A 17,603-nucleotide genomic window follows, 5' to 3' on the forward strand; every position below is an offset into this window, starting at 1 on the left:
CGACCTCCTGTTTCAGGCATTCTCTCCAGAGATCCTGTTGAAAAATTTATTTTGCCATTTCCCTTCCTGCAAAGCCTGGGGTTCACAATAAACTTCCAAAAGTCTCTTCTGGCTCCTCAGGACCATGTTTTTTTTGGGGTGCAGGATTCAGATGGTGCTTATGCTGGCATCTGTACCTTCTCCCAAGGCCTTGATCCTCATTTCCTTCTTTCCAACTCTTTTTCCTCTGGCCACTTTTACAACCTGGGAGTTTCTGATAGCTTTGAGATTCATGGCATCTACCCATCCCTATGCTCCCTCTGGCCAGACTCCACATGAGAAAGTTTCAGTGGTGTCTGAAGTCATTTTGGAAACATGGTGCATCCCGTAGAATTTGTAGTTCCTCTTCTACCTTGTCTCAAGAAGAAACTTCACTGGTGGATCCAGGAGTTGTCTCTAAATCCAGGGCTGCCTTTTCATTCCCCTTTTCCATCTCAGGAGCTGTTCACTGATACTTCAGACATGGGATTGGGAGCAGCTTTTGGCTTCCTAAAGGTGCAAGGGGTTTGGTCGCCTCTTCAACAGAAAGAGTACATCATTGTCAAAGATGAGAGCTGTTCTGCTGGTGCTTCAGACTTTTCATCCTCTTTTCTGCCCAGGACCTCTCAAGCTATTTCCAGACAATACCACTGTGATGTATGTAAACAAACTGGGGAGACAAGATCTTTGCTGGTTGGCACTCCTTGTGTGGGATCTTGCTGTCCAGTATCAAGTGACTCTTCAAGCAGTTTATATTCCCTTACATCAAAATATTGTGGCAAACACTCTGAGCAGGTCCTTAACTCAGTCCCAAGAATGTATGCTTCACAGGGATGTGTTGCTGGACATTGTCCACCAGTGAGGTAGTCCTCAAGTAGATCTCTTTGCCTCCTCTCTGACCAGACAACTTCCTCTGTTTTATTAAAAAAAAACTAACAAGCAGGTGGTCACCACTGCTTAACTCTTAAATAAAAACAGTAAATTTATTAAGGTAAACGTTAGCAGAGATGGTAAGCTCTTTCACAGTTATCAAACAGCTTCATGAGACCTAAATACAAAAACAGTGCAACGCTTATTTAAAGCTGTTAACAGCCAATAAAAACTGAACATTCAACAATTAATACCATTTCTAGGGTCATTATGCAATAAATACTTATTGCACAACTATGCAATTATGTCTGCAATACTTGATTAAACAATTGAAAATAAACATTACAAAATGCTAAACAAACTTATTAAAAAACTTATTAAAGAACTTATTAGAAAACTTCAATGGGGGAGTGGCCGAGCCTTGAGGACAGGGTTTAAAGAGACACGCTCATTTATGCCAGGAATCTTATTTACATTGAGATAAATAATCCAACAATGTTCCTTCATTTTCATCAAAGTCCTAAAATCATCACCTCTAATGTTAGGGCTAAGAACTTCCAGGGCAAAAAACTTAACTGTGCCTGTGGCCACAATTAGAGACATGCTAGGCTAAGGCATTGTTCAGATTCTTGTTTTTGATATCATTTACATGCTCAGGATTCCTTTCTTTAAACAGTCTGTTCATTTTCCCAATGTAGCTTTAAATTCTAGTCATTTTACCAATGTAGCTTTAAATAAGCATTGCTTTGTTTTTGTATTTAGGCATGATGAAGCAGTCTGACTGTGAAAGTGCTTACTGTCTCTGTTAACATTTATTGTTTTTATTTAAGAGTTAAGCCGTGGTAATTGCCTACTTTATTTTACATTTGTTAACCGGGGGTGTCTGAGCCGAAAAGGCCTTTTTTCAGCAGAGGCCCGGGGAGAAATGCTCCGCATAGAAAAATTACAGATACATTTAGTTATGTAGACATGATCAGTATACACACAAATTACAAAAGACATTTTTTTGCAGTTTTATGCAGCACATCAACAGTTACAGTGGAGAGAACAAACAAAAAATATTAATTTAAAAATAAAGGTAATTAATAGAGTTGTGGTGTACATCTGAAATTTGGAACATAGGTAGAATACATGCATATAGTACACAGGTACAGTACATACGTTGTAGATTAGCCAGTGTTTGTGAGTAAGACTGAAAACTATTATCAAGTACTCTAGGTTTAGTATGTGTATCTTACCTGCTTTCACTAGCCTGGGGAGCAATCATGGCACTGCCAACTTTGCTTGAGATGTTGCCTGATGAGGTCTTTAAGGGAGGCTTTGGACGATGTGTTTTGAATGCTAGTGGGGACAGAGTTCCATTTTTTGGCCACTGAACTACTATATAGTGCATCTCCAGAGCTGTTGTAGCTGTTGGTGACTTCTAATAGTAGTTTGCTTGATGATCTAAGAGGCGTTTTGGCTGAATGATGTTGTACTAGGTTTTTTAGGGCAGGACACATTGGGAAGGTAATAGATCGAATGACAGTGGCAGAGCTGATTGTACGTTAGGAGGTTGGGCAGTTCAATCTAGTGGAGCTGTCTTAGTGATGAGTTCTGTATGAGCAATTTGCAGCAAAGCGGGCAATTCTGTTATAGCAGGCTTCCATTTGCGTAGTTCAGTTTTGTTGAGATTAGTCAGAATGGGAGATGCATATAGTAGGGTGGATAGAAGTTGGGAGCGAGCAATGGCTGATCTTGTGTTGGCAAGAAATGGTTTGATACGGTAGAGTGATCCCAGTTTGGCATGTACTTTTTTAATCGTTAAGTTGAAATGACTATCAAATTTTAGGTGGGAGTCTGTGGTTATTCCCAATAGCTTAGCCTGTGCCACTGGAACGATTGGAGTAGCATTTGTGGAGTAGATAGTGAATTGACTGTTATCAGTGTTTTTGTTAGAACTGGTTATAATCATAAGCTGAGTTTTCTTTGAACTGAAGATAAGTTGTGCTTTGGTAAGGTAGTTTTCATTGTCAGAGAATGCTAGTTGAGTTGTTTGCATGAGGGTGGGAATGTTTTGTGCAGCACAGATTAAGGTAGTTTCATATGCATACTGAATGATTGATGCATGCTGTGTGGAGGTATGGAGGTCATTTGTGAAGACTGAATAGTAGTGGTCCTAAGATAGAACCCTGTGTCACTCCTATAGTTATGGGCAGCTGAGGAGAGAGAATTTTCCCATTTCACAGCTTGGTACCTGTCAGTTAAGAAGCTTTGGAACCAGGTAAGAGTGGAATTTGATAGGTGATATTGGTTTAGTTTGTTTAGCGGGATTTGGTGCGAGACTGTGTCAAACGCTTTGGACATATCCAAAAAAAGAGATGACACCTGCAGGCCTTCGTTTTTGAGGTGGTTTACTGTGTCTGTGAAGCAGAGGAGGGCTGTAGTGGTACTATGGGCAGGTCTGAAACCATGCTGAGTAGGTGACAGGTTGTTGCTGTCTAGGAGATATTTTAGCACCTGGGTATGGATGCATTTTTCTAGGATTTTGGCCCAGGGGGAGAGTAAAGCAATGGGTCTGTAGTTATTAAGTTTAGTGGAGGTCCCGCCTTTATGTATGGGTGTAACATAGGATATTTTCCAGAGTTAGGGCACATAGTTTTCAACAATTGATCTGTTTATGAGAGTGGAGATTGGGATAGTAATAGCATCTGCTGTGAGTTTCAAGAAATAGCTGGGAGTAGGTCGGCTGCTGTCAATGAGGTTTTTAGTTTGGAGAGCATGCTTTTGATTGAAGTGGTGGAAACCGTTTTGAGGGTAAAGCTTGTATTAGTGTTATTTGTGTTGGGGGAATAGTGAGGAAGGAACTGTCTTGTGATACTAAGGATAGAATTGAGTTCACAAAGTGGGAGTTGAATTGTCTTTTAATGGGAACTTTAGTGTCAGGGGTGGTTGGTTTGGGGGTAGCCTTTTGGGTGGGTTTTAGTAGCTGGTTTACATTTTTCCAAAATTTTCAGGGATTGTGTTGGTATTTAGTTTGTAATGTCGTGTAGTAGGATTTTTTTGTCCAGCCTAATGTATTTTTTTGCATGGTTGCGCAGTTCTTGGTACTTAGTTAGGCTTTGTGTTTCTTTGTTTTTTTGATAGTAAAGCCAGGCAGTGTCTCTGGACTTGAGGATTTGTTTGGTTTCTTTACTGAGCCCCAGGGGGTTTGTAGAGGTTCTAACCTTGATTTTGCGCAATGGAGCAACAGTGTCTAGGTGTTGTAGAAATGTTTTGTTGAAATGTGCTACAGCCTGGTCAAGTGGGAGGATTTTTAGGGGGTTCCAGTCACAGTTACACAGTAAAGTATTGAGGACCTCAGGAGAGATTTTTTTTGTGTTTCTAGTGGATATATAGTTAGTGGTTTTGCATATGCTTGTTCTACTACGTGTAAGGTACATTATGTTGTGGTCACTTAAGGTGTCTGGGAGACTGCCTGTGTGGGGTTGACTAGCTACTGGTAGCCATGGAGATTTATTAGATTACTTGGTGGTTATGATATGCAGGTGAACCAGTATAGGTTGAAATCCCCCAGAATAAGGGTTTCTTGTGAGTATGTGGAAGAACACCAGGATAAGAAGTCTTCAAGGCGAGCAGGTGAATTACCAGGTGGAATATAGATTACATTTGTGGTGATGACCTTTTTAAGTTGAAGTTGTGAGATAAGTATGTCCCAATTATTGGGGGAGGAGTAGGAGTTTGGTAATTGACATACAGTTAAGTTGGACCTATACAGTAAGACAGTTCCACCCCCTTTACGAAGTGGTCTGTCTTGTTTAATGATATTGTAGCCGGTAGGGAGAATTTCTGAATTAGCTATGTTTTTATTTAGCCAGGTTTCTGTTAAAGCAACAATGTCTGGGGAGTAGTGTGCTATTGTGGCCTGCAGTTCAGGTTTTTTATTTTTGATACTTCTAATATTAATATTTAGCATTAAAAGATGGTTTTGCTGCTGTTGTTGATTTTCCCAGGGATGAAGATAGTGGGGGTGTTATGTTCTGACATTTGTGTTGGACAGGATGGATTTGGGCCTGGGTTGGGGTGGATATCCCCACTTATGGTGAGCCTGGTGTTAAAATGGTGATACAGATGTTGGAGGGTGGTGATGAGTGTGAGAAAGTATTGTGTTCTTTTGGAGTAGGAATGAGAGCATATATGTTTAGTTCTGAATTGGTCCGTTATGTAGTTCTTGAACAATTGTGGGCAGATATTATAATGTGTGGTGTCTGTATATGAGAGTGCATAATGTAGTGTTGTGTTACTAAGTTTATGGATATTACTAGAATAATAACGTGGTGTTATAAAGAATTATGAGAAGGCAGACTAAACTTAGTTGTGCGATAGTCATGGTTATAAAGTTTAAGTTGGTTCTTGGTGGGGGTCTGGATAGGAATTATAGGGTTGCACTATATGTGGATGATGTAAATAATGCCTAGTGGGAATGAGAGTGGTTGGGAGTATTTTGTGGTGGAGCAAGTTGGTGTGGTGTAATGTGATCTGACTTGAGGAGCTGTGATTGTTGGAGGTGATGTAAGGGTGAGCTGTGATTACTATAAATGTAGAGGTAGTGGGGGCGGGAGGCAATAGGGGGAAGGGCAGGAGAGCGGAGAGAGCCCGAGCGTTGGCGGGGGTGAACGGAACGGGGCAGAACCACCAAAACAAGAGTAAAAAGTATTATTTTACAAATCTGAACACTTTAAACAAATTCCTGAGGTCTAATGGCTTTACCAGCAAGCAGATTGCAATTGCTGAAGAGCACTTGTGTCCTGGTGGGAGACTAGAAATTTAAAGAAGGCTCCATGCTCAGCAGGATTCTAGTATAGATTTAGTATTTGGGGGAGGGAGATAGCACAAGGGGTGTAAACCAGGTGGAATGCAAAGAAACCAGTGAAACCAGAGAGGCAATCAGTGGATATCTATCAGTGAAGGTAAGTAATAATTCAAACTACCTGTAAAGTGAAGGAGAGAAGAGACAGAAAAGTTTATTAAGGTTGGGAATGTGTCTTCTCACTGACTTGCTTATTAGTAGCTAGTTTGTGCACAGATTAGAGTAGGAAGATACATTAGCAATGAAGGGGAATGTATAGAGATGCAAATAAACAGGTGGGCCTCCAAGTGATACAAACTAAGGCAGAAAACACTGAGAGGGCTGTTTGATGGTTAATTTAGTCACAGTGATCTGAATTAAATGTATACCGTCTATTGGACAGATTGTTAATTTTATGAGCTTTGTGGTCTAGTGCGATCTTTACCAGCAGTTTGACCATTTTCCAGAGTTTCCTCTATTTTGTGCCAGAGTCCCAGGTCCTCTGGTTTGGAAGGTGGATGCCCTATTTTTTTTCTTGGGAAGGGGTTGCTTCTTTATGCTTTCCCTCCCCTTCCCCACATTCCAAAAGTCCTGTTCACAATTTAACAAGATGCTTCCAAAATCTTGCTGGTGACTCCCTTTTGGACGAGACTGCATTGATTCCCTCTTCTTCTGCATTTAGCCAAGGGCAATCACTACAAGTTACCTCACAGGGTTGACCTACTCACACAGGACAAGGGATCTGTCATCCATCCCCACTTGTCCATTCGTCTGTGGGTTTATAGGATTTAGATTCCACATAGATGCCTTTTATCTGAGGACGTGCTTCATGGAAACCCAATGCTGGAAAATCCTATTTATCCACAAGGAAGAGGTTTTCTGTTAGGTGTCTTTCTCATAATGTGGATCCACTTTCGGTGGATATTCTTTTGGATGTTCATTGTGTTACCCTGCTGCAGTCATCACACTTGGGTTATCCTGCCGTCAGGCGGTCCCGCAGTTGGCCTGAATTCCAAAGTCTTGGTCCGGCGTCGGTTGCTGTCGCTTCGTCCCTGACGTCAGTGCACCAAGGGTATATAAGAGGCATCCGACGCCATTTTCTTCAGTCTTTCTTGCCACGCGGTGCCCGAAGCAGAAGCAGTTCGCAAGTGCCAGTCAGCTGACACCTGAGATTTTCGAATCGAATTTCAGTCCGAAGTCGTCAATAAAGCTAAGTACCCCATTGGGGAACCTTTTCTTGCCTCAGTCCAATGTCAGAAAAAGTTAACAATTGCATTTCTTGTGGGAAGCAAATACCTCATAAGGACTTCCATTCTTTTTGTATTTTTTGCCTAGGCCCAGAGCACGACATCACAGGTTGTCGGTTTTGTGCTAGGTTTAATAAACGAACAATCAAACGCCGTTTTGACTTCGCACGACATTACTGTGGTAGGAAATTTAATTATATCATGCCATCGGAGCATCCGACGACCGGCATGCATAAAAAAACGCAAGGATAAGGACAAGCAGCCTAGGAGCAAGCCAGACTACGAGACCTCGGCTGGGCCTGTCGCCGGTTCTCTGGTTTTCAGTGAGGCACCTACGCAGCCCCTGACGACCGAAGAATTGGAACCCCAGACAGTTGCGGATTCTCAAGCGGAGTGTACTAGGCCGACACAGCCATCTTCATTAGGCCCTTCCGACACCGGAGCAGAAGGAGATCCCGGTGCAGTGGAAACACCTTCAGTTGCAGAAGGTGTCTTCAGACTGACTAACACTCACCATTAAATCTTATTCTAAGCTTAAAACTCCAGTAAAACTAAAAAAGACTGTACATCAGTCTACAGTTCAAGGCCCCATGCCTAAGAAACAGATGCTTAAGATGGCTGAAGATTTGATTACCCTAATCAGGGGTTCCCATCCCCCCCCAGATAAAAGACCAAGACGAGGAGGGTTATGCTTCCTCTGACCAGGTTTCAATTTCCCCAGATTCTTCTGAGGAACAGGATTACACTTTTCCCCCTTATGAGGACTCTATCCCCTCAGCATCTCCCCCTGAAGACTACTCCTTTGGGGAAACTTTACATACCATGAGGGTACATTTCCACTGGGAAGGCCAGGACTACTCTGATTCTAAGAAAAGGCTCCAAGAGTTCCTTTATTACCCCAGCACAGACCACTTGCTATCCCTCCAGTTTTAGATATTGTGGATGATAGTTACTTGGTATCTAGTCTAAATCCAGACTCTCTACCTCCTGCTCCAGCCAAACCAGACAGATACTACAGAGTGCCTGACTCACACAAATTCCTTTATAAAAGCCCTGTGGCTGACCCAGAAACAATTCCCCAGGGTCCTAAGGGTGCTAAAGCTTCTATGGCTAAAAGTCCTGTGCCCTCTGAAAGGGATTCCAGAGCCCTAGATTGATGGGGAAAGAAAATATACACCTCAGCAACTCTGGCTATGAGAGCATTAAATTGTCAGTTTCACATGCTGAAATATCAGCAATTCCTAATGTCTCAATTAAAGCAAAAAATGAGCACACATAAAGAACAGTCTGAATTCAACGAAATGCAGGATCTGTTGCATGCAGCTGAACAGGTGGGCAAACATACTTTACAATGTGGATTTGATTCATTGGAAGCTTCCTGCAGAGCAGCTGTTACTGGGTCTGTCATACGTAGGCATGCTTGGTTAAAAGAACAAACCCTGCCTGATCATGTTAAAGCAAAATTATTGGATGCACCTTTACAGCAAGATGTATTATTTGGTGTCAAAGCAGAAGAGGTCTTAAAGAAAATGGAGGATAAGGCAAAGTCTATGCAGACGGTCAAGGATTTTTTACAGGTACAACCCCCTCGTTTCAGCAAAAATTGGCCAACAAAAAACTGGTCCTTTCCAGCTTCTGACAGATCACAGAGGGGCAAATACAGACGCCCAAGGGGCAGAGGTCAGTCACAAGGCCCTTACAAACCTCGCCAATGGCGTACTGCTACCCAGAAAGGAGGGGAAGACAGGCCCCAAGCTAGCAGAAGACAAACACAATGACTCAATCCTCAAACTACCAAGCAAATCTCTCCTGGCAGCCCCCTTGGGAGGAAAAGCATTTTTTGCAGACAACTGGCACATCATCACAAGGGAGAAATGGGTCCTAAACATTGTCTCACAAGGATACAGATTCCACTTTCATACCTTGCCAAGGAAAAAAAGGAATGCCAAACCTGCCACCAAATCAATGGGCAGAGGCACAAAAACAAATTATAGCTCTCATGGACATGAGAGCCATTTAACAGGTACCTACACAGGAGCAAGGACAAGGATTTTACTCAAGACTCTTTCTAGTCCCAAGAAAAGACAAAGCATGGAGACCCATTCTGGATCTTTCATTTCTGAACACCTATCTGCAAGTACCAAAATTCAAGATGCTAATACTACAGTAGCTTCTTCCCATGCTGGGCAAGAATGCTTGGCTAGTAACGCTGGATCTCAAGGAGGCATACCTGCATGTCCGTATCAGACAAAATTGCAGAAGATACCTCCACTTCATTGCAGGTCCAACACACTATCAATTCTCTGCACTGCCCTTTGGCTTATCTACTGTGCCCAGGGTCTTCACAAAATGCCTAGCACCAGTAATTGCATACTGCAGACAAAGAGGAATTCAAATATACCCAGACCTGGACGACTGTCTTATTCAAGCAGAAAGCAAGGACATTCTTTTAAAGCATCTGGCATTTGTCAAACACCTTCTAAGTTGCCTAGGGTACACAGTAAACGAAATCAAAACTAGTGCCCTCACAAAACATAATATTCCTGGGTGCCAGCTTGAATACAACGGCCCAGATGGCTTATCTCACGCCAGACAAGCAACAACAGCTGACTCAGTATTTCAAAATAATGGCAACAAAGACCCAACTCCCTGCAAGAAAAATTCTGCAGGCCTTGGGATTCATGGCATCTTGCATACTACTAATACCATTTGCAAAACTGCATATGAGGAAATTACAATGGTACCTGAAAAGTGTATGGACTCAGCACAGCCACAGCTTGGAAACAGTGATACCACTCATTCCCTGCCTTCAACAGGAGTTTCTATGGTGGGCACAGGCATGTCACCTCAACAAGGGTCAGCCTTTCACCTTACCCACAGCCAGGCAAACTATGACAACAGATGCATCGGACTGTGCCTGGGGAGCACACGTGGCAGGACAGTGCATTCAGGGCAAATGGACTACAGATCAAAGGCATCTGCATATCAATCAAAAAGAAATGCTACCAGTACAGAATGCCCTAACAGCTTTCAAGGACCTCTTACACCCAGGGCAACTAATAATAAAGATGGACAACACCACAGTAATGTGGTACATAAGCAAGGGGGCACACATTCCTACCCTCTATGCAGGCAAGCAATGACCTTGTGGAACACAGCACTGTCTTACCAGGTTCAGTTACAAGCACAATTCCTGCCAGGAAAGAAAAACACGTTGGCAGATGACCTAAGCAGAAACATCATGGATCCACACGAGTGGAAACTAGATCCACAAGTATTTGCAATGATAGCTCAAAAATGGGGACGGACACTTATAGATCTGTTTGCCAGCCCCCAAAACTACTAACTTCAAAAATTTTGCACAAGGACATTCCATCCACAAGCTTGGAAAGTGGATGCCCTCTCATTCAATTGGAAAACATTAACAGTGTATGCCTTTCCTCCACTGCCTCTTCTAGCAAAGGTACTGCTGAAAGTCAGATTATAGAGGCCACAAATGATACTCATTGCGACAGACTGGCCACGCCAGCATTAATATCCAATTCTAAGGAACATGGCCCACGGCCCACCATGGATTTTACCACAAATTCCTCACCTGCTCACCCAGCGAGACAATCAGATTCTACACAGCCAGCTCAAGACTTTAAACCTGGCTGCATGGCAAATTACCTAAACAACCAGCCAACTCCTCTATCCAAAGCTGTTATGGATGTCATTCTGGAGGCCAGGAGGCCCAGCACCAGAAAAACCTATTCAGACAAATGGAAAAGATTTTGCGCCTGGAACCAGGCTAAAGGCCAAAATCCCCTTGATCCAAACATTCCTCAGATTCTACAATATTTAACTGAGAATGTTGCACAAAGGACTTTCCTTTTCATCTATTAAGATCCACGCCTCAGCAATTTCAGCTCATTACAACACGGATCCTCCTTTATTCTCACATCCACTCCTAAGACAGTACCTCAGAGGGGCTAAGAACATACGACCGCCCAGGAGAGCACCAACACCTACTTGGGATCTCAATTTTGTTCTGGAAAAGCCTACACTGCCGCCCTTTGAACCAGCGTTTTCAGCTGATTTAAAATTTCTTTCATGGAAAACTGCCCTGCTACTAGTAATAACCTCAGCTAGAAGAGTCTCAGAGCTACAGGCACTAATGGCTGTGGAGCCTTTCCTCATTTTTCATCAAGACAGAGTCTCTCTATGAACTAACCCTACCTTTATGCCAAAGGTGGTATCCAGTGTGGCCCTAAACCAAACCATTCATTTGACCACTTTTTCCCAAATACCCAGAACAAAGGAGAAAGACTCCTGCACTCTTTGGGCATTCACAGACAATTACATTACTACTTAGATAAAACTAAGGCTTTCAGAAAATATGAACAGCTCTTTGTAGCCTATGCTGCAGGATCACAAGGAAAAGCTATCTCAAAATAGACAATTTCTAAATGGATAGGGCATTGCATACGTTTCTGCTACACGCAGCATGGGAAACCGGTACCTGCTAACATTAGGTCCCACTCCACCAGGGCTACAGCTACATCAGCAGCCTTTCTCAGGGGAGTACCAACCAAGGAAATTCTGGAAGCTGCAACTTGGAGTTCAGTGCACACCTTCACCAAAGATGATCACTTACCCCTGTATTCTAAGACTAGAGCTGGTTTTGCCACTGCAGTTTTGCAGGGCCTACTAGCCTCTTCTAACCCTGTTTAACTCCACCACCCATCCTTAGCTTTGGGATTCAACCCAAGTGTGATGACTGCAGCAGGGTAACACGATGAACATAGTACAGATTTGTACCTACCATAAATGTAGATGTTCGAGTGTTCACTCTGCTGCAGTCCAGGTTTCCCTCCCTCCATCCCCTCTGAACTAGCTGAACTTATCTATGCCACTCTATCCTATACAACCTCTGTGGTGTATTTGCTTGTGCCTGAAGGTATTGTTTTATTTATATATATATATATATATATATATATATATATATATATATATATACATATATATATTGCCTACCTATTGGGGACACTTGACATCTGGGGCAAGAAAAACTGAAGAAAATGGCGTGGGATGCCTCTTATATACCCCTGGCGCACTGACGTCAAGGAAGAAGCGACAGCAACCGACTCCGGACCAGGACTTTGGAATTCAGGCCGACTGCAGGACCCCCTGACGGCAGGATAACCCAAGTGTGATGACTGCAGCAGGGTGAACACTCGAACATCTACATTTATGGTAGGTACAAAACTGTACTTTCTCTCTTGCCTGTGTGAATTGCTAAATGCTGGGTTGACTTATTCTGATAAGGCCCATTTATTAGCTGTCTCTGCTCGTCTGCCTTTATCTCCTCTTTTAGCTTCTAGATTTGAGTCTAAACTATTCCTAAAAGGTGTCCTTCATATTAGGCTTACCAGGAAGCCTGTTCACTCTCCCTGAGATCTTAATTTTGTTTTGGAAAAATTGACTCCGCTTCCTTGCAACATTGCTCTTGGAAAACTGTTCTTTTGTAAGCCCTTACTTCTGCCAGATGGGTGTCTGAGCTTCAGGCCCTTTTTTGGTGTTTCATAAGGACAAGGTATCCTTGTGTACTAATCCTTCTTTTATGCCCAAGATGGTGAATAAGTTGTCACTTAATCAGTCTGTTCATTTGCCTGCTTTTTCCTTTCTCTGCAATCTGCCACTGAGAAGATGCTGCACATGTTAGATGTGCATAGATGATTCAGATTTTATTTGGATAAGGCTAAGACTATTAGGAAGCCTGATCAGCTGTTTGTTTCCTTTCATCCCAGATCCTTGGGATCAGCTGTATCCAAGCAAACTGTTTGTTCTTGGATCTCAAAAGCTATTTCTTTTTGTTATTCCTTTCATGGTAGGCACCTTCCTTATTCTCTCTTAAAGCTCATTCTACTAGGGCTGTAGCTTCTTCTGGTGCTTTCTTCAAGGGTTTGGATACTAACTCTGTTCTTGAAGCAGCTACCTGGACTTCTGTGCATACATTTACCAAGCGCTATAAGTTTCATGGAATCTTTAGAGCTAGAGCTGGTTTTGCTAGGTCCATCCTTCATGGCTTCATTGAGGGCTCTGCTGGTCATTCCTCCTCCCAGGTGTGTTTCTGAGCTTTGGCACTCTCCCTAATGTTATAAATACTGCAACAGTGAAATGGAAGGACATAGTACAGTTGTGTAAAACCTTACCATAATGGTAGATGTCCTTCTCTTTATTATTGCAGCATTCACTAACTCCCTCCACCCCCTGGTCCATCTGTCTTCTGGATGTACTGATTACCTTTTAATTTTATTGGATGGCCTGTCAGTTCTAAAGATGGTATGTCTAGATGTCACATTTATGCCCTGTGCTATGCAGTGTGATGTATGGCATACCTTAAAGCAAGGCTTTGGTATACTGGCTGGACGTCGGCCACCCTTGGCAGGTGATCCTTAATATTATGACTACTGCAACAATGAAGAGAAGGTCATTTGCTGTTATGGTAAGATTTTTCACAGCTGTGTTTTCCATGTTGTCTATTTCTGTCCAGTTCAACCATCCCTCCCACCTGCCCCCTCCTATATTGTGTTTCTTTTGATCCTTGTATGACTGAGTCATGGAGTCTCCTTATTTTGTTTGGGATCCTTGGATGTCATGCTCTCAGAATTAGCAGTGGAAGGTGTTTGGAGAGGGGCAAACTTGATCTCAGGTAATTCTGTATAGGCTAGGTATTATGGGTCGAGGAGTTGGAGCTATGGGGCTGAAGTCTTTTGGAAATCGACGGTCTCTGATCTGAATCAGGTCTGATAACCCACAGGTTGATCAGGACAGAAACAGGCAGCATGGATCTATGATTATGGTAAGTACATAACTTTTGTTTTAATTTAATATCAGGGTCTCCCTTCACACCAGTCCATCTTTTATGCCAAAAGTGATCACACAGTTTCCCTCTGTCGGACCATTTATTTACCTGTGTGTTTTCCTATCCCTCAAAACAAGGGAGAGAAAACCCCTTCATTTTCTGCATGTTCATAGACAGTTGAAATTTTACTCACATGGTACTAGAGTTCAGAAAGACAGACCTGTTTTATTTGCTCCTTTGGTAAATAGAAAGGAGAGGAAATTACTCTACAAACAAATCCCTTCAAAATGGCTCACATATTGCATTTCTTGTTATTCTGCTCGCAGTAAACTTTTTTCTGAGCATGACAAAGCCCATTCTACTACAGCCACTAAAACCACCACAGCACACCTCAGAGAGTGGTAAGCATTTGATGTCTCTAAAAGTTGTCATATGGTACTATATGCATATATTCTCAAAGCACTATAATCTGAGGGCCCTTTTAGAGCTAAGGCTAGATTTGCCTGTGCCCTACCGTAGTGATTACTTTCATAATAATTTTTTGTGCTGCTGATCATCTTCTCCCTCCTTTCATTGAAAATCTTCTCAAGAACTAATTATTGTACAATGAACATAGTACAGTTGTGTTAGGGGCTAACCATAAATATTGATATCTGAGTGGATTCAGTGCTGCAGTCTGGGTTCCCTCCCACCTTTCCTTCTTTTATGCTTTGTACCTCAGGTTGAGATGGCTTCCCATCTGATCCTATTTTAACCTTTCCCGTCATCTAACCAGGCCCCCCTCCCTTTATAACCTTGTTATGCTTCCTAAAGAGGGAGATTGAGGATGTCTCAAGTGCATCTGTGGCACAGGGGACTATTCATATTGGTCTGTTTGGCCTCTTTGGTGCCAAGACTTTTACAGCTTGCTTGGTCAGGGCAAGAAAGATGTGAAGATGGTGTTGGCCAGTGTCCGTCCTAAACCCCAATGTCTTCTCACAACAGGGCATATCTCAAGACGTAATGGCTGCAACAGTGAATATACCTAAACATCTACATTTATGTTAAGTCCCTAACAAAACTGTACTAGCTGCTTGATAGCCTGCTTAGACTGTGTCAGAACAGTGACGTGGATTATTTGTTAAAAAACAAAGTAATCAGTTTAATATATTTAATTACCGTTGTGTGTGTATGTATGTGTATATCTATATCTGTACCTATAAAGATATATTTATTATTTATTTATTTAAGTTTGATGACCAGGAAGTCCACTGGGCCATAAAGAGCCTATTTTCAGTGGAGGCCCGAGGAGAAAAGCTCCAAATATTGCAAGTTACATATTACAAAAGAATAACAAGGTTTTGTACAGAAGAATTAAAACATTTAAAGAAATATAATACATTATGTAATAAGGTTTTAGTGAGTTAACATTTAAACAGAAGGTTACTAGCCCTTTTGGAGGTTGAGTAAACTGAACATTTGCAGAAAAAGACATTTTTGTCAAATAAGCTCTTTGTAAGTAAACATTAAACAAGTAGCTACTAGCCTTTTGCAGGTTAGGTGGACTACTTTGCATGGCGAGAGTACAAGAAAATTGTATTATGGAAAGCATAGTATTTTAGATAGCAGAGAGAAAATCAGTCCCTGGTAGGGCGAGACTGTTTAGATTGAGATGAAGCAATAGAATTGGTAAATGGTAATGATTTCAGTGCAGAGTAGAAAGAGATGGGGTGGAGAGGGGTTTATGTTGGAGCGTGACATGGGCATTCCCATTTGGCTGATAGATGAGCGAATAGCTGAGATTTGAAGTTGGTATGGTTTGGAAGGTTGTGAAGGTGAGGTATAAATATATATATATATATTTTTAAGGAGTTCCATGCTTTGAGAAGCCTCTTTCATCGATTGCTTTTTATGAAATGTGTTCTAGCCAGGCAGATTGCATTAACTGTGGGTAATGGTAGGGAGTAGTTGCTTTGTCTAAGGTGCAGTTTGTGCTTTGGGGGGAATCAGTTGGAGCAGTTTAGTCCTCTTAGCGAGGCAGTTGAGAGAAAATTGTGGTGGCACTTATTGACGGCCATCTATCTTTTTTCTAGTGAGTAGCATTGAATAGGCAGTGTTTTGCGATGCCTTCAGTGGTTTTCAGGAGTTTGTTTTAGATGTGACAGGGACTGCACGTTGTAAATATTCCATGCTTGCTTTGCTTCTGAGTTTAATCACGTTTCTCCAAGTAGAACATAAATGGAATGTCTTATTTTTTGATCCTACTGTTACATTATTTTTTTAAATAACGTCTGAAGGTTATCACTAAATCTCTGTTTGTAGTTAAGTATGACATAACTTGCGTTTGTATATATAAACCTAGAATGCTAAAAATTTCAGTTAAATTTATAAAGTAGTGGGACATTTTACCTTTGTCAGTAACTCTTTGAGCTCATGTTGTGCACCATTGCATCTTGGTGTCAGAGCAAATGGGTGCATCTCCCTTTTATGATTTTCAGACTGTGTTAGCTAACAAAAGTAGCAGACTTGATAAAAATGTTTATTTAATAGCTTTAATGTACGAAATGTATGGATTCAAAAGGCTAAACTCCTCTGTGCTTTGCATTTTTTTCCATTTTATGATATTTAGAACCGGAAGAATGCAGCAGTTTTCTTGATGGATTGTGATCATCTTATCGGTAGCCTTCCTGGAGTAAAATGGGCAGAGAAGTCATTAGCTTTTGCATCTGAACTACAACAGGAGTGCATAAGTTACATTGTAGCACATTTTTCTGATACAATAGAAACTGTTGGGTTTCATCATCTTCTCCAGGTAATGAACCTGCTCTGCATCCATGTTAAGTGTAATGCTGATTTTTATTTGTAAGCCTGTTGTTACAGTCATATTCATGTGTGCTGTTAGTATTAACATACTTCTTTAATTTCTTTCAATGTAAATCATTCACATTTTGTTTTAGTATGATTCACTTTTTTCTGTTTTTGTTTGAGTGAATTTCTTTAGAAGCTGGTTTTGCCATGTATTTATTTTCTGACCTTGAGAAGGTAGTTGCTTCTTTTCCTACATTGTCTTGTTTGTGGTATAGTTTACATTAGTAGAAAAAAAATTAGAGCATATGCATCAAAAGTGTAGCAAGGCATATTCAGTGTTGTTGTTGCTGTCTTTCATCTTTTTTCCGGTTAGGGGTTGCCACAGCGGAACTCCGGTCCGCTAATGATTGGCAGTAGATTTTCACGAATGCCGAGGTGCCAGCTTGACGTTCAACCTTTAACGAAGGCACGCCCATTTATGCATGTCTTTCAAACGCTCACCCAACCGCGGGGAGGGCATGCAGACTCCACACAGAAGGCACTCCCAGCACTCCAGCCGAGAATCGAACGGGAGAACCTCTTGCTGTAAGGCAACAACGCTACCTCTGCACCACACTTGTTAAATATATATTTTTTTTAAATATTCTCAGTAACAAGAAGCAATTAAAACAAATGTAGTAGTCAAAGAAAAAGACAAACGTATAATTAATGAAAGAGCTTACGCCTAGCAGTTAGTGTCCTATGTAAGAGAGAAAGTTGTAAAATACCAGGATATGTAAGCAGAAACTAGAGCAGTGTGAGATAAAGGGGCACCCAGATAATTCCAATAACAGTAGGCAAAACAGAGCAAATAAAAAATAATTTTCAAGCATACTTAAATATGCTACCGATACATGTAAATCTGTAGGAACTGCACTTGTTTCTGTGTTAATGAAATGAACATAATTCTGCTGTGATTGGGGCATGCACCACATGTTGTCTTCACTGAAATTATGCAGTACAGGAA

General features: G+C 41.7%; 1 protein-coding gene across 5 annotated transcripts in view; it reads left to right on the forward strand.

Moving 5' to 3' along the window:
* Positions 1 to 17,603, forward strand: part of BTBD8 (BTB domain containing 8) — a 1,983,533-nt gene that overhangs the window by 1,247,855 nt on the left and 718,075 nt on the right. For all 5 annotated transcript variants that reach the window (XM_044085661.1, XM_044085663.1, XM_044085662.1 and 2 more), the window contains one exon: positions 16,419 to 16,601. In XM_044085661.1, the coding sequence (XP_043941596.1) occupies positions 16,419 to 16,601 (183 nt within the window). The remainder of the gene's footprint in view (positions 1 to 16,418; positions 16,602 to 17,603) is intronic.

Source organism: Protopterus annectens, chromosome 10.part0, assembly GCF_019279795.1.
Source record: "Protopterus annectens isolate FY-2018-M chromosome 10.part0, PAN1.0, whole genome shotgun sequence".
NCBI lineage: Eukaryota > Metazoa > Chordata > Ceratodontiformes > Protopteridae > Protopterus > Protopterus annectens.